At 36.3% G+C, this 18,680-nt stretch overlaps 1 protein-coding gene across 1 annotated transcript; it reads left to right on the forward strand.

The window, feature by feature from the left end:
* Nucleotides 1–11,716: 11,716 nt before the first annotated feature.
* On the forward strand, nucleotides 11,717–14,201 carry LOC136032394 (dnaJ homolog subfamily C member 7-like). The gene has a single exon (XM_065712705.1). It carries the CDS (start codon nucleotides 12,038–12,040, stop codon nucleotides 13,547–13,549), a length of 1,512 nt encoding a protein of 503 aa, XP_065568777.1. The 5' UTR covers nucleotides 11,717–12,037; the 3' UTR covers nucleotides 13,550–14,201.
* The last annotated feature ends 4,479 nt before the right edge of the window (nucleotides 14,202–18,680 follow it).

An 18,680-nucleotide genomic window follows, 5' to 3' on the forward strand; every position in this document is an offset into this window, starting at 1 on the left:
CCCCCGTGCGCGTAAGTCGTTACGCGCCATATTAGTTACGCGCCATTGTAGTTGTGTCCCTGTGTCCCACCTCTGAATATAGATAGATTTATATATGTGTTTCAAACTACGTAAAAATTGCGAATATACAACATTCTTGGCTTTCCCATTGTCTGTGCATATACAAAGCCGTATATACTAATAATGACGTCATATGCAAACGCTCTTTTTACAAACAAACAAACATGCATACACACAACTCGTTTTTATATAGATAGATAGATAGATAGATACAATACAAATTAACTGCGTAAAACTTGCGAATATACAACATTCTTCGCTGTCCAATTGTCGCTGCATATAAATAGATTGTCAGGTTTACCGACCCTCGAACATGCAACGTACAATTGTCCATGGGAAAAACAATCAGTATTAAGATCTATACCACATTTTTCTAATGATTGACCTTGAGCTTTGTTAATGGTGATTGCAAATGCTAATCGAATTGGGAATTGCAATCTTTTAAATTGAAAAGGCAGATCCGTTGGAATCATGGGAATGCGAGGAATAAGAACAACCTCACCCTCAAAAGGCCCTGTCAAGATTGTGGCCTCTATTAGGTTTTCCATTGTTCTTTTTTACGGCAAGTCGCGTGCCATTGCAAAGCTTTGGTGGGTTGATATTTCTTAAAAGTATTATTGGTACGCCTATTTTTAGTTGTAGCACGTGTGGTGGAAACCCTGAAAGATCTATGGAATTTAAAAATTCAGATGGATAATTAACCGCTTCATTTGGTTCCAAAACTGTGTCGACTGACTTGTAAAGGACTGCCTGGTCTCGAATCTTGGTCAAAACAATATTGTTGATTTCGTGGACGTCTATATTTTTGGGTGCGAGAATCGCTCTTTCACTTAGCCATTTATTATTTTTATAATTTTTTAGAATATTCGGAAATACTTTTTCAATCAATTCATTTTTGGACGTCACTAAATTACAGAAATCAGCAGGTAGTTGTATACGTCCTGAAATTGAGTCTGCTGGGAGCTTTCCGTTTCCAATTGCCAGCAATTGATCTGAAAATGTTTGACCAGAGTCATCGTTTTGCAATCGGACACGCATATTTGTAGTTAATTTTAATATTTTTACGTGTGCCCATAAATTAGAATTTTTCAGGCAAGCATTCATTTCGTCTGCAGGAGTTGATCTAGGTATTATAGGTAATGTTTGCCTGAAATCTCCCGCAAGCAATATTAATGTGCTGCCAAAGGGTTTCTACTTCCCTCTCAAATCTTTCAAGCATTGATCCAGAACCTCGAGCGATTTTATGTGTGCCATTGTGCACTCATCCCAAATAATAAGTTTGCATTACTGCAATACTTTACCCATCCCAGATGATTTGGAAATATTGCACGTGGGAGTTTCTGTAGAATGCAAATTCAGAGGCAATTTCAAAGTGGAATGAGCAGTTCTTCCACCAGGCAGCAATGTTGCAGCTATTCCGGACGACGCAATTGCCAACGCTATATCAGTTTTTGATCGAATTGATGCCAGAATCAGTTTTATCACAAACGTTTTACCAGTACCTCCTGGCGCATCCAAAAAGAAAATTTCTCCAACGTTGTTATCGACACAATGCATTATCGTATCATAAATGTCTTTTTGTTCCGACGTTAACTTGGAAATGTTATTTTGTACATACGACAATAGATCACTCGTACTGTAACTTTGTTCACGATCCAATTCTACACATGTCAAAACAGCAGCGATACGGTTACGTGAAGGCATTCCCAAATCCTGAAGAGGTTTGTTTGCCATACGTACGCACAAATCTTCTATAATAACTAAAATGTAGTTATAAATTTCTGATGTAAAATCAAAAGTCATATCTGACGTCTCTAACTTTTTTCGATGGAGTATATCTTCGGACATTTTTGACTTATATTTTCCCCATAACTCTGTAGGAGCTGATGGAGAGCAAGTTGTTAAAAAGATGCCAAACAATGCACGAATTTGACTTGGGGTTGACGTTTCGCACGCGTCATTGATGCAGTTATCCCAGTGTTGGTCATTCTCCAATAAATTCAGAGCTTGGCATGCACTACGGTAAGTCTGTGTCTCGTTTTTGTTCCTTAGCCTAGAATGTCCCATCCTTGTAATGATTGCTACAGAAAATGTGGAACTGGGTCATTCCAGTGTTCTAAGTGCAATGCATGGTTGCACCCAGCTTGTGCTGGCATCACAAAAAGTAGTCGCCTAAAAAACCCTAAATTGTTATGCGTACAGTGTCGATCAACAATGGTCGTAAATGACGAGATTATTACCAACGATAAACAACCTGAAGTGATCCAACCACCCGAGGTTAAAAAGCCTCACCTTATTTCTATTGAAGAAAATTCAGCTAATTCCAAGGATAATCAACTGGAAGTGATCATTCCAATTGGTATTGTTAATTCCCCATCCATACCTCGTGTTTCGAATAATGATAAAAATAGTTCCCCTGGATCGATTGATTCTGCAAAAATTACCACCTACCATCAACCCCAAATTACCCCACAAATTTCTTGCTCCAGTAAAGATGAAGTCACGTGCAATGCAAAAAAGGCTAGTGTGTTTGAGCCCCATACCTGTGAAGATTGCCTAAAAAAAGATGCAGAAATTGTCAATCTCAAGAAACGGATTATTAATCTCGAGTTTCTTTATGATAGCTTGTCTGATCTTTACGAGCGCCAGAATAGTAATCTCTTCAAGGACAAAGAAATCAAATTGTTAAAAGTCGGTTTTCAGCTCGCAATTGTTGAAGCTTTACATACTTTAAATTCCCCTACACAGCCCAGAATTCCTCATTTAGCTGATACTTCCGCAAATATTCATTACCAAAATTCTTCGGTTCATCAAGCAAGGGCTAGTGAACTTCCTTCGTCAGAATTTTCTCAAGGGATTAAAAAGGTTACGCAACCTAGTCATACTGACCTCGCTTCAACCGAAGATAATTTATTGTTGAAATCCAGTGTTAACGACACATCTTTGAAAAGTGACAATGCAGTTGAACTGACAAGCGGAAATTCTTACACAATGCAATCAAATATTCAAAAAAATGAGCTTAATGATTTTACGCGTAATAAACCTAATGTGTGTTTTAACTTCTTAGATAGTAGATGTATTTCTAATAATTGTAAATATTTACACATTTGTAAATTTTTTGTTTTTAGCCGTTGTACAAATAATCTGTGTAAATACCCCCATGTTGATATTTGTAAAAAGTTTTCAAGTGGAAGGTGCTTTGGCTGTACAAAAGCTCATATTGAATCGCCAATTAAAGGTCGTAGTAGGCTCCACAAAACTGGGCTGCCCAGAAGCCACCTTAATCCTGCTAAATCTACTAAGCATTTTAAGTCGTGTAATTTTGCTCATGTATCATCAGACGCGGGGGGTAGGTTTAAAACCCAACCTTTTTTAGGGCAGCGTCGAAGGCACTCACGACCCCCTCCTCCCCTTGGTCAGGTTCCTGTCGACTTTCATTCTTATCCCCCTGCATTCTCAGATCAACAATTAATAAACCCTTCCCTATTACATACTCCCCCCTTACCCCTTGTTATCTCCTCTCCCTCTCCGTATACAGAAGTCATATTTCCTTCCCCCTTACCTTATGATTCCCCATACCCTCCCTACTCCGCCGCAAACCAGCAATTTCTTAACGGACATGAATCACTATTCCCACCCAGCCCCCCTTTCCCAGCACTTACGAAACCCCAGCCCATTCGTTTTATACCTCGTGCCTACCCTGTAAACGTGACTCAGGTCTGAGACTTTTTCCGTCCAATAATTGTCATATAATAAGTCCTCGTGCTTCGTCCATATCCTTGCCCGTCCCCCCACATCCAAATCCCCAAAGCAAATCCTTCTCTTACCCCTCTTCTCCAAAGCATAATAAAATTAAATTAAAACCCTACCCCCCAGGAAATTCTCAAACCCATCAAGTTTCCCTGTCGCAATTCCCCTATCGGTTTGTTTTTCCTAAGCTTTTAGTTACTAATGCTGAAAGTCTTAATTTTGAAAAGCTTACTGAACTCGAGGTGGTTTCAGAATCACATTTGATAGATATTATAGCTGTTACTGAAGTTCAATCCCATGACCCAGGGTCCCTACACCTGACAAATTATTCAGAGTTTATTAAACTCCGTCCTTCAGACCACCCACTCGGGAAAAAAGGTGGCGGAGTTCTGTTTTTTACTAAGAGTCACCTTTACCCAAAGGTTATTCAAGTCCCTAACTTATCCGAGTATGATGAAATCCTCTGGCTAAGTGTTAGACCAAAAGTACTCCCTCGTCCATTTAGTATTATTGTAATAGCTGTTTTCTATTACTCCCCAAATCAAAATATCGAGTCAAAACGTAATTTTATCCAGCAATTACAGGCAAGTGCTGATTTTGTTATTTCTAAGTACCCCAATGGTGGCCTTTTTTTAGTTGGCGATGCCAATGACCTTAAAATGGATTCCTTTTGTGCTTCACTTAAAGTAAAGCAAATTGTTAAAACACTGACGACTCGGGGAAATACCTCTCTTGATGTTATTTTAACTAATATGTATAATTTTTACACCCCTCCCTCAACTTTGCCCCCATTAGGTGGGAGTTATCATCTTTCCATTCTTTTGTCCCCCTCCTCAACTTTTAAGCATACTTTCTCAAAGACTTATAGCACTTACCGCCCCCTTCAAAATTCTGGTCTTCTTTCTTTTGGTATGTGGCTGAGTACTGAAGATTGGTCCGACATTTATAGCTTACAAAACCTTGATGAGAAAACAGCCACGTTTCATAAAAAGCTAATTGATAAATATCAAATTTGTTTCCCAGAAAAAAGGTTTAAAAGGTGCTCAAGTGACAAACCCTTTATTAATCAAACAATAAAAACACTAATTAGAACCAAATTGAAGCTGTTTAAGAATGATAAACTCGATCAAGCCAATATATTAAGAAAATCAATTAAAAGAGAAATTCGTAAATTGGCACGATCATACTACAAAAATAAGATCGAAGAATTGTTCACTAATAAGCCAAAAAACTGGTATTCCGAGGTTAAAAAGCTATTTGGCAGGAGTCTTGACCAGCTTAATTTCAACTTACCAGAGCCCCCTGATGTTACTGCAAATAGTCTAAATAAATTTCTCGCTTCCATTGTCCAGAGCCTTCCATTATTGCCAATCCAATAATCAACAGGAGCCCCATCCCCTCTTTTCCCGACTGTTTCCCCGTCTGAGATTGAAAGAAGAATTGATAAACTAAGAAAGACAAGTGTTTGTCCTTTGGATATCCCATTTCCTCTTATTAGAGCCTTCGGTGACTTCCTGTCTAAACCCTTGTCTGTCCTGTTTAACGAAATTACTAAGTCTGGGCAAATTCCAACAATTTGGAAACAGGGTTTCATTACCCCTTTGAAAAAGAAAAACGGAAAGCCTGGCTTTGATGGCGTTCGACCTATTACGCTTACTCCTATTTTTTCAAAATTGTATGAAGGATTCCTTACAGATTTGCTAAAGGAAAAAATCCTACCTCTTACTGACCTGAAACAATTTGGAAACCTAAAATCAACTTCTACTTCCCACTACCTCGTTTCTCTTATTGACCACATCGGGAAAATCCTCGAAAAACCTAATTCCTGGCTAAACTTAATTTCTATTGACCTTCAGAAAGCCTTTGACCTTGTTAACCACAATATTTTAATTGAGAAGCTAGAAAGCGAGTTCAATATCGATCCCTTACTGGTAAAATTGGTTGCCTCCTTTTTAACAAATAGATCACAGGTGGTTAAATACCAGAACCATTACTCAAATCCTCTCCCTATCTACAATGGCATACCCCAAGGAACTCTCCTAGGCCCCTTCCTTTTTTCAGTCATGGTTAACAGCCTTGCGAAGGAAGTTCCTGACCGTTGGAAATTTTTTGATGACCTAACGATCGTTGAAAGTTGCTTCAGAAATTTACTAAGTGACCCTGTGAGTATTCTCAATGAAATTGGAAGTGAGGCTTTGGACCTAGATATGACCGTAAACCCCTCTAAGTCCATGATAATGCCGATTTGTTTCTTCAAATCCTCGCCCTGTTTTCTTAATCCTATCCCTCCTGAAATTTATGCATCCTCGGTTAAATTACTTGGAGTCACAATTTCTTCAAATTTAAAGTGGGATATCCACGTTAAAGATATCATCCATAAAGCTAATGCGTCTATCGCCCTCCTTAAGCTCCTAAATAAATATAGCGTCCCCCCTTCTCACTCCTTAAGGTTGTACACGTCTTTTGTCCGTCCGCATCTTGAATATGCTTGTCCAGTTTGGCACCCTGGCATCTCCCGTGAAGAATCAGACAAAATTGAGTCAATCCAAAAAAGAGCCTTGCGAATAATTTTCAAAGAAGGCAAGGTGCCTTACTCTCTGCTCCTAAAAAAAGCTAGTTTGGAAACCCTTGGGCGAAGGAGGTCGTCGTTGTGCCTCCTTTTTTCAAAAAATGCAATAACGAACCCTCGGACGGCAAGTATTTTCCCCAAACGTCACTCACCATCCAGATTACGACAGCCTCGAGCTGTTTCTGAGCCTATCCCAGTTTTGTCTCCCATTCGCTGCGTTACTTCCAGATATGAAATAATCTTTGTCCCCTTCATCACCGAAAAAATAAATAAAATAGCCAACTAGTTTCTCCTCCCCCCCCCTTCTTTTTTTTGTGAGGTGCTTTAGGTCGTTACACTAATTTGCTTGCCTCCCGCTGTTTTGGTTTAGTTTCCCTTTTAATTCATATGTGTTTTTCGTGTGTTTTATGCTTCGTTCTTTTTTTGTGAGTTTTTGGACTTTTTTTTTAGTGTCCCTTTTAATTTGTAGATATATATGTTTATTTCTTGTTCATTTCTGTGTTATTATACTTTTTTGTCCCTTTTCCTTTTTTTCTGACTTATATATTTTTTTATTTATTTTTTTGACTCATAATTTGATTATTTATTATTATTAGCTTTGTGTTTTTTGCTTTGTTTGTTTTATTAGTCGACTCCGAAGTCCGAATTCGGCCCTTTGAGGGCTTGTGATAGTGATTTTTTTGAAATAAATATCTTATCTTATCTTATCTAGTACCGTTTACAGTTCTCAAATACTCAAAGGATGTCGGACCGGGTACATTCACCAAAAGCAGGCGTAGAAAGAAGCATTCATGTTGATTGGGGTGAACGGTGTAGAGTCTTCCTATCGTGGTATCTTTGAAGATGGTAGGTTGGCCGTCGACTGACTTACCCTGTTTTCGACGTTCAAATACTTTATTTTTAGTATTCCACGTGTAATACGAAGGCACTTCAGTATACAGCAGTTTTTTTGCAAAAGAATCATTTTTGCAAAGCGAAAAAAAAAGCTGTTAATGTTGTATCCGATGGATTCAGGGCTCTTTGTTGCACGTTGGTTTCCGTGAAATAAACACGTTGACCATTCTGTAAATGTACCGCTAAGTGAACAACAGCTGGACTACGTGCATGTATCGGAAATGAAGGAATTCGCCAAACAGCTTCATTACTGCTTATGTATCTTCCAGCCTGATATTGTACGATTTCGTCGAAATCTTTGATTTCGGGCTGCAAGCCAAAAACTGCCATGTCACTGCCTTTGTTGACGTATTTACATATGTATTTGATTGCCTTTACGGAGTTACAGTATTCAACGTTTATGTGTGCATTAAATGTTTTTGATAATAATGGAGAATATGGAACAACCCACTGGTTATCTACTTCGATGGTGGTACCGTTACGCTTCTTTATTATTGCTGTTTTACCGCCATCTTCAGTAGATCTTCTTCTATATTGTGGGTAACCATCATTGCCAGTAATTGTGTTTGATACTAAAAGTCGAGGATATTGCTTTGTGCACCTTCCTTTGCCATGCATGGTGAATTTTCGTTCAGTGCACCGCAAGGTCCATGTATCATATTTTTTACAATAATATCATGTAACCCCTTATAGACATTTTTATCAGGTATTTCAGCAGAAATCACATCATCAATTTCGTTCGAAGTAATTTTTTTATATAGCCAGATTAGTATATGTGCGTGTGGCAAACCTCGTTTTTGCCATTCCTCTGAGTACATCCAGCATCGCACTGACCCAAACACTTCAAGTTTTACTATGTAGTTTATCAGTGATTTTGACTTTTGCCGGAAGACACGGGCCGTAATGTCATGCCTATGAACCGCCGATTGTCCTTGAAGTAAAAGCTGCAGTATCTCGTCCCAAGATTGATTACATGTAAATGTAATAAATAAATCTGGACGACCATAGAGACGAACAGACGCAATAGCATCTTGAGCATATTCATGCATATGACGGGGACTGTCAGCATATGACGAAGGTAAAATTGTTAATCTTCCAACGTTTGTGGTATTACAGTCATTTATAACTGCATCTCGCAAATGAATGTATTGTTCAGAGCGGAGCTTGGTCTGATTCAGGCGTATATATAGCAAACGTTCTGATTCAATTTTAGCATACATATCAACGACAAATTGGTGAAACAATTCACGGCATTTTAAAATATAATTTTCTTCATCCTGCCGAATCATTAGTCTATAGGAATAATAATGCATTGCACTGCATTTCTTATTCATTTCTTTGTTAGTGGCTGGATTCATCAATTGAATATTAAAGTGATAGCCGTCGGCTCCATCCCAAAAAATGATAGGATATTGTAGGGCATCATAGCATCGATGAGTTTCAGCAATTCTTAACAACTGAGCGTTTCGCTTATGAAGAATAATATCTCGAGGTAAAAACTGATCACCGACCATAACGATTGCCACTTCGTCGATAGTTGGAGCATTGTATCTGCGCACATGTTGGCCAGGAGGCGTTTTGTCAGCGGAAATAACAATTTTATGCGTATCAGTAGGCGTCAAATCGATGGCTGTTTTGAACAGACGCACTAAATTATTATTTTCGTGGAAAAGATGTTGCAATTGGGAAACGATTGTCCTTTCAACGTTGGGAGAAATTTCGCAACGTGCATTCAATTCAGAATTTCTATCACTGATGAAGTACAATTGTAAAAATTTATGATTCTCGCCTGAGAATGGTAGAAGGGAACCTGCTCTATGATAAATTTGCCCTTTTACTTTGAAAGTAGACATAAATTGATCTGGATTTTCGATTTGGGCTCCAAACGACGTCATTTGGAAACATGAGTTGTATTTTCTGATTTTTGACAAAAACACTGATGAAGTACAATTGTAAAAATTTATGATTCTTGCCTGAGAATGGTAGAAGGGACCCTGCTCTATGATAAATTTGCCCTTTTACTTTGAAAGTAGACATAAATTGATCTGGATTTTCGATTTGGGCTCCAAACGACGTCATTTGGAAACATGAGTTGTATTTTCTGATTTTTGACAAAAACACTGATGAAGTACAATTGTAAAAATTTATGATTTTCGCCTGAGAATGGTAGAAGGGACCCTGCTCTATGATAAATTTGCCCTTTTACTTTGAAAGTAGACATAAATTGATCTGGATTTTCGATTTGGGCTCCAAACGACGTCATTTGGAAACATGAGTTGTATTTTCTGATTTTTGACAAAAAACGCTTAGATTCTGACGTAGTTCCAGTAAGGAAAGTCTTCAATGGCTCTGGTGGTGCAGCCAATAGAGGAAGTTTAACTTTTCCTGAGGCGTAACACATTCCCATTGTTTCAGCATCGAATTTCAAGGCCTTGCAATAGGGACAAATTTTAGACATTGTCCCGATTTGAACACATCTACTCAAGCTATAATCATCGACTGGGCTGTACCTGAATGCCAGTCGATAACTGTCAGGTTGCTCTGATTCCTCGGCACGCTTTCTTTTCTTACTTTCTCTATCAGCAGCAAGCCTGATTTCTTGCTGTTCTTGTGATTCCTCGGCACGCTTTCTTTTCTTACTTTCTCTATCAGCAGCAAGCCTGATTTCGTGCTGTTCTTGTGATTCTTCGGCACGCCTTCTTTTTTCACTTTCTCTTTTAGCAGCAAGTCTGCTTTTGCGTTGCTCTGGTAGTTCCTCGGCACGCTTTCTGTTCTTTCTTTCTCTATCAGCCTCAAGCCTGTTTCATTGCTGTTCTTTTGATTCCTCGGCACGCTTTCTGTTCTTTCTTTCTCTATCAGCCTCAAGCCTGTTTCCTTGCTGTTCTTTTGATTCCTCGGCGCGCTTTCTTTTCTGACTTTCTCTATCAGCAGCAAGTTTTTTGGCATAGACTCTTCGAGCACCTTCATCGGCTTTTGCCATTGTAAGTTCATCAGTCATTTTAAACTTAAACATTCATAGATTTCTACGTGAACATATATGTCTTAAATATCTTTAATGACGTCACCGTCATAGCAAAAATGACGACAACTAACTTCATGATTAAATATCTTTAATGACGTCACCGTCATAGCAAAAATGACGACAACTAACTTCATGACGTCAGTCAACACAGAAACATGACGTCACCTGACAGACAGACACACAGACAGACAACTTATTTTTATATATATAGATGTCCCGGTCATCATTTGTGTCCCGGCTGTCCATGGGAAAAACAATCCGTATTCAGATCTATACCTCATTATTCTAATGATTGCCCTTGAGCTTTGTTGATGGTGTTTGCTAATCGAACATTCCCTGTGTCCCGGTCGTCATTTATATATCCCCCCTGTCCCCCCCGGCGTCCCCGTTGTAGTCATTATAAGTATATAAGGCTTTGTGTATGACGTCATTATAAGTATATAAGGGGGCCATTCAAAGAGAAATTTCAGTATAAATCCAACAATGGCAGAAGAAACAGCCGAGGAAGCTGCTCAAAGAGTTAAATCAAAGATAAATTTTAGTATAAAACCTACAATGGCAGAAGAAACTGCCGAGGCTCAAAGAGATAATGCCGAAAGGCTTGCGGCTAAAACAGAAAGTAATAAAAGAAAGCGTGCCGAGGAATCACAAGAGCAACGTGAAAACAGGCTTGCGGCTCAAGGAGAAATTACCAAAAGAAAGCGTGCCGAGGAATCACAAGAGCAACGTGAAAACAGGCTTGCGGCTCAAAGAGAAATTACCGAAAATAATCATCCCGAGGAATCACAAAAACAGCGTGAAAACAGGCTTGCGGCTCAAAGAGATAATGCCAAAAGAAAGCGTGCCGAGGAATCACAAGAAGAACGTGAAAACACAGACACATCCACAGACAACTTATTTTTATATATATAGATAGTTTCTTTTTTAGTATTTTCTTTTCTTATTTTTTTCTTTTTTAGTTTTTTCTTTTCTTATTTTTTTTCTTTTTTAGTTTTTTCTTTTCTTATTTTTTTTCTTTTTTAGTTTTTCCTTTTTTTAGTTTTTTCTTTTTATTAATTTGTTTTCTTTTTTAGTTTTTTCTTCTTTTTTAGTTTTTTCTTTTTTCTTTTTTTTGTTTATGTTTTTTTTCTTTTTTAGGTTTTTCAGTTTTTTAGTTTTTTCTTTTTTTAATTTTATTCTTTTTTAGTTTTTCTTTTTTTTAGTTTTGTGGCTTTTTTATTTTTTTTTTAGCTTTTTTTCTTTTTAGTTTTTTACCTTTTTTCTTTTTTTAGTTTTTTTAAGGTTTTTTCTTTTTCTTTTTTTAATTTTTTCTTTTGTTTCTTTTTTATTTTTTTTTAGTTTTTTCTTTTTTAATTTTTTATTGAATTTTTTTTTTAGTTTTTTAGTTTTAGTTTTTTTTTTTTTTTCTTTATAGCTTTTTTTTCTCATACCATCTCAAATTATCTCATACCATACCAAATTGGAATATATAATATTTAAGTTACGGCTACTCAAGATTGCAAAAATAGCGCAGCAGTGAAAGTAAAGTGACGTTATCAGTTAAAATGATGACAAAAATGGGACATTGGCAAAAAATGCAGGCCCAACACGAGGTCATTAGGCGTATAGAAGCTTCATTAATGCGATAAAATGAGAAAAATCATGACGTCATATTCAATTACAGATATCATAGTAGCAGGGATCATGACGTCACATTCACAATATAAGATGATAACCCAAATTAAAACAGTTATTATAAAAAGATGTCTTATCAAGTTAAAGTTGATCTAGGACAGGAGAAAAACTGTCCAGATTTGAAAAACAATGACGCTTATAATAATGATCTATATAATTCAGATGATATAACTGAAGTCATTCCAAGTTCTGAGGAGCTTGCAGAAGATAAAAAGGATGAAGGAAATAAATACTACAACCAGAAGGATTATAGAAGAGCTCTTGACTGTTATGCCAAAGCCATTGAGCTGTATCCGTGTGCTCCTTATTATAACAATCGTGCTGCTTGTTATATGATGCTGGGAATGTATTCCCAGGCACTTCAAGATGCCAGAGAAAGTATCAAATGTGAGCCTTCTTCTACGAAGGGTCATTTAAGAATGGGAAAATGCTCCTTGGTGATGGGTGATGTAGTCACTGCAGAAAGAAGTTTTGTCAAAGTAAAAGAACTAGAACCTACAAATAGTATTATTGACACTGAGCTTAGAACTATTGATACCCTTTATAAAATAGACAAAGATCTAAATAAAGCTGTTGAAATTCAAGACTATAGAAAGGCTTTATATTGTTCTGAGAGAGCCTTGGACATTGCTATGTATTGCCGAAGATACAAAGTAAAGAAAGCCGAGTCCTTGATGCACCTTGGGCGACATCGGGAAGCTGCAAAAATCGTTAATGACATACTAAGATCAGATAGCACAGATGTTGACTCATTGCTGGTCTGTGGAATGTGCTTATATTATCAAGATAAAATTGATTTGGCTCTTCCTTATTTCCAGCAAGTACTCCGATTAGCACCCGATTATGATAAAGCCAGAGAAACTTATAAGAAAGCAAAGCGGCTGATGACGAAGAAAGAGGAAGGAAATATAGCATTTAAACAAGGCAAATTAAAAGAAGCTCTCACTAGCTATTCAGAAACACTCGCCATCGATCCCGTTAATAAGCTGGTCAACTCTAAAGTATATTATAATAGAGCTCTTGTCTATTCTACGTTCGGAAATCACTCTCAAACAGTTGACGAATGTTCCGCGGCTCTGAACTTGAATAATGGTTACATCAAAGCATTACTATTGAGAGCAAAATCCTACAGAAGTCTTGAAAAACATGAAGAATGTGTCAGAGACTATGAAGCATGTATGAAACTAGAAAAAAATGCAAATAGAGAAACCCAAAGACTATTGCACGAGGCAAAAATAGCATTGAAAAAGTCCAAGCAAAAAGATTACTATAAGATTCTTGGAGTAAAAAAAAATGCCAACAACGATGAAATTAAGAAGGCTTACAAGAAACAAGCACTTCTTCATCATCCTGACCGATATTCTTCTGCGACAGAAGAGGAGCGGAAGAAACATGAAGATAATTTCAAGGAACTTGGAGAAGCTTACACAGTTCTCTCTAACCCTATTAGTAAATCTCGGTATGACGAAGTTTACGAAGATAAAGAAGCTCAATTCAATCTAATTGATGAAGAAGCTGAATTGTTAAGGGCTTTCTTTAAAAGTGGCCCAAGTCCGTCTTATAGATTTCGCTTTGGTTGAGGTGGTGGATTTTATTATGGTGGATTCACCTTCCAGTTAAAAAAAAAACAAATTCTGAATCGCCTTATTCTATTTTTAATAAATGCTGTTTAAACAGAAACTTAGTATAATTTTAAAAGGCAGTGCATTTAAGTAAAAAGCAAATAAAATTATCGTGCCTATGCACGCAAAGGTTATTCTTTGTATTTATTGTATATTGACTAATTACAAGAAACTATTCTGAAATCAGTTTGAACGCTGTTATACATTTAATAGATTAATTGATAGTTATTACAAGACTTTGGTTGAATTACTCACCAATGGTTGCTTCTACTCCAAAGCTGGTAGTGGATGTGTGGTAGTAGTCCCTCATTGTTTGATGGTTACATGCTACCGAGCCGAGAAAAAAAATAGTTGTCAAGCAAAACATGAAAGACTCTTATTAGGTCTGGAGTATATGCTGATAGGAGTCAAACATCGGTCTGAAGCATCATTAGACATTTGCTGCGTTCAGTGGACTGCTTGTTCAACATAGAAAGCATAAAATCTATATATAGATATAAACAAGTTGGTGGGGCGCTTCGCGCCCCCCAAAGCCCCTCCGTGCGCGTAAATAGTTACGCGCCATATTAGTTACGCGCCATTGTAGTTGTGTCCGTGTGTCCCACCTGTGAATAGCTAGATATATATATATATATATATATATATATATATATATATATATATATATATATATATATATATATATATATATATATATATATATATATATATATATAGATATATTTTTTTAACTACGTAAAACTTGCGAATATACAACATTCTTGGCTGTCCCATTGTCTGTGCATATAAATAGATTGTCACGTTTACCGACTATTGAACATGCAAAATAAAATTGTCCATGGGAAAAACGATCTGTATTCAGCTCTATACTTCATTATTCTAATGATTGCCCTTGAGCTTTGTTGATAGTGATTGTTAATCGAACATTCCCTGTGTCCCCGTCCTCATTTATATATCCCCCTTTGCCCCCCGGCGTCCCCGTTGTAGTTATTTCCCTGTGTCCCGGTGTCTCAGTCTGTAATTTCTCTTTGAGTGTCGCGGTCGTCATTTATATTCCCTGTGTCCCGGTCGTCATTTATGTCCCGGTGTTTTGTTGATGGTGATTGCTAATCGAACATCCCTTGTGTCCCGGTCGCTTTCTCTTTGAGTGTCCCGGTCGTCATTTATATTCCCTACTAGTTGGTAGGGGAGCTTCGCGCATCCCCGAGTCCCCCCGCGCGCGCAAGTCATTACGCGCCATTGTAGTTGTGTCCCTGTGTCCCACCTGTGAATATATATATATATATATATATATATATATATATATATATATATATATATATATATATATATATATATATATAAATAAGTTGTTTGTCTGTCTGTCGACTGACGTCATGTTTGTCGACTGACGTCATTATAAGGATTGAGCTGTATGTCGTCATGAAGTTGTTTGTCGTCTGACGTCATGTTTGTCGACATGTTTTGTGTTTGTCTGTATATGTGTGTTTGTTTGTCCGAATATGACGTCTGAAAAATAAAGAAGAAAAACAAAACTAAAAAAAGAAAAAAAAGATAAAGGGCTAAAAAACTAAAAAAAAAGAAAGAAAAAACTAAAAAAAGAAAAACCTAAAAAAAAACTAAAAAATAAAAAAATATTAAAAAAAAGGTCAAAAACTAAAAAGAAAAAAATTAAAGTATGTTTGTTTTTTTTTGTATGTTTGAGGTTTTGCATATGACGTCTGAAAAATAAAGAGGAAGATGAAAAGAAAAAAAGAAAAAAAGGAAAAACTAAAAAAAGGAAAAACTAAAAAAAAGAGAAAAACTTAAAAAAAAAATAAAAAAAAAAAACTAAAAAAAAACCAAAAAGAAAAAAAAACAAAAAAAGAAAAAAAATAAAAAAGGTAAAAACTAAAAAGAAAAAAAGCTAAAAAAAAACTAAAAGAGCTACAAAACTAAAAAATTGAAAAAACTAAAAAAGAAAAAAATTAAAGCGTGTTTGTTTTTTTGTATGTCTGAGGGTTTGCATATTACGTCTGAAAAATAAAGAAGAAAATGAAAAGTAAAAAAGAAACAAAAGGTTTTTTTTATGTTTGAGGGTTTGCATATGACGTCTGAAAAATAAAGAAGAAGATAATGAAGACTAAAAAAGAAAAAAAGTAAAAAACTAAAAAAAGCTAAAAAGAAAAAAATAAAAAAACTAAAACTAAAAAAAAATTCAATAAAAAATTAAAAAAAGAAAAAACTAAAAAAAAATTAAAAAAGAAACAAAAGAAAAAATTAAAAAAAGAAAAAGAAAAAACCTTAAAAAACTAAAAAAAAAGAAAAAAGGTAAAAAACTAAAAAGAAAAAAAGCTAAAAAAATAAAAAAGCCACAAAACTAAAAAAAAGAAAAACTAAAAAAGAATAAAATTAAAAAAAAGAAAAAACTAAAAAACTGAAAACCTAAAAAAGAAAAAAACATAAACAAAAAAAAAGAAAAAAGGAAAAACTAAAAAAGAATAAAAATAAGAAAAGAAAAAACTAAAAAAGAAAAAAATAAGAAAAGAAAATACTAAAAAAGAAACTATCTATATATATAAAAATAAGTTGTCTGTGGATGTGTCTGTGTTTTCACGTTCTTCTTGTGATTCCTCGGCACGCTTTCTTTTGGCATTATCTCTTTGAGCCGCAAGCCTGTTTTCACGCTGGTCTTGTGATTCCTCGGGATGATTATTTTCGGTAATTTCTCTTTGAGCCGCAAGCCTGTTTTCACGTTGCTCTTGTGATTCCTCGGCACGCTTTCTTTTGGTAATTTCTCCTTGAGCCGCAAGCCTGTTTTCACGTTGCTCTTGTGATTCCTCGGCACGCTTTCTTTTATTACTTTCTGTTATAGCCGCAAGCCTTTCGGCATTATCTCTTTGAGCCTCGGCAGTTTCTTCTGCCATTGTAGGTTTTATACTAAAATTTATCTTTGATTTAACTCTTTGAGCAGGTTCCTCGGCTGTTTCTTCTGCCATTGTTGGATTTATACTGAAATTTCTCTTTGAATGGCCCCCTTATATACTTATAATGACGTCATAAACAAAGCCTTATATACTTATAATGACTACAACGGGGACACCGGGGGGGGGACAGGGGGGATATATAAATGACGATTGGGACACAGGGAATGTTCGATTAGCAAACACCATCAACAAAGCTCAAGGGCAATCATTAGAATAATGGGGTATAGATCTGAATACGGATTGTTTTCCAATGGACAGCCGGGACACAAATGACGACCGGGACATCTATATATATATAAATAAGTTGTCTGTCTGTGTGTCTGTCTGTCAGGTGACGTCATGTTTCTGTGTTGACTGACGTCATGAAGTTAGTTGTCGTCATTTTTGCTATGACGGTGACGTCATTAAAGATATTTAATCATGAAGTTAGTTGTCGTCATTTTTGCTATGACGGTGACGTCATTAAAGATATTTAAGACATATATGCTCACGTAGAAATCTATGAATGTTTAAGTTTAAAATGACTGATGAACTTACAATGGCAAAAGCCGATGAAGATGCTCAAAGAGTCTATGCCAAAAAACTTGCTGCTGATAGAGAAAGTCAGAAAAGAAAGCGCACCGAGGAATCAAAAGAACAGCAAGGAAACAGGCTTGAGGCTGATAGAGAAAGAAAGAACAGAAAGCGTGCTGAGGAATCAAAAGAACAGCAATGAAACAGGCTTGAGGCTGATAGAGAAAGAAAGAACAGAAAGCGTGCCGAGGAACTACCAGAGCAACGCGAAAGCAGACTTGCTGCTAAAAGAGAAAGTGAAAAAAGAAGGCGTGCCGAGGAATCACAAGAACAGCACGAAATCAGGCTTGCTGCTGATAGAGAAAGTAAGAAAAGAAAGCGTGCCGAGGAATCACAAGAACAGCAAGAAATCAGGCTTGCTGCTGATAGAGAAAGTAAGAAAAGAAAGCGTGCCGAGGAATCAGAGCAACCTGAAAGTTATCGCCTGGCATTCAGGTACAGCCCAGTCGATGATTATAGCTTGAGTAGATGTGTTCGTTAAAGGTTTGCGGGAAGTCCTGGTTGTAAAATGAATTATTCATGGTCCAATAATTACATGTGAAGGTGACATAATCTCATTTGACTTCTTTTGGTTCCAAAGACCTTTCTAATCCAAGCAAAAAGTTTTCCCGTTAGTTTATTTCATCAAGACTTGTTTTGGTTCGAAAAAGCGTCATGGATGTAAGCGGCCAAATAAATTTTCCAATAACCAGGCGTATGGGTGCGCCAGGAAATTCAAACGACCATGTAAATGATGTATGTTTTTGCTGTGGATGTTGTAAATTTTTGCACATTTATATGTTTAAAGGTCAAGCAGGATTTGAGGGTTAACAACACTTGTTTTGATTCTAAAAAGTCTTGTAATGCTGCAACAGCCCTGTTCCTTTTGCACTAGGAGCCAAAGTCATTTTTGCTCAAGAAGTTTTTCTTCAAGACATTTTTGAAGACGATTCAAGATGTTTTATTCTTCGAGGCGTTTCTAAACGTTTTCCAAGTATTTTTTTTTCTTCAAGACGTGTTTTTCGAAAAAATTTCTTCAAGAGATTTTTTATGTTTTTTTCCTCAAGACGTGTTTCAAAATGTTCTTTTAAATTTCATTAGTGGTAAATACCGGTGTATGAAACCTAGGCGTATTTTGTGGCTTGTAGAAATCCCAGATTTTATCGTATTTCAGCTGCAGTTAGTGCTGCTCTGCACAACTTAGGTTTTATCATGTTACCTATAAAAATTCCAGATTTCTTAAAACATAGACTTGATAAAATCTAAATTTTAAAAAAGCAATCAGATGAACCTAGGTTGCATAGAACAGCATTAACCAGTGCTGAAATATGAAAATATCCAAGATTTTAAAAAGCGTAAAGATAAATCTAGGTTGTATAAACCAGCACTAAGCACAATTGAAATTCGAAAAAAATCTGAAATTCGAAAACGTAACAGAATGAACTTAGGCTACATATACTAGCATTATCTACTGGGGAAATTCTAAAAAATCAAGAAATTAAAAAGATAAACCTACGTTTCATAGAGCAGCATTAGCCACATCAGAAATTGGATATATCTGAATCTTAAAA

The sequence above is a fragment of the Artemia franciscana genome, chromosome 10 (assembly GCF_032884065.1).
Source record: "Artemia franciscana chromosome 10, ASM3288406v1, whole genome shotgun sequence".
Classification (NCBI taxonomy): Eukaryota; Metazoa; Arthropoda; class Branchiopoda; order Anostraca; family Artemiidae; genus Artemia; species Artemia franciscana.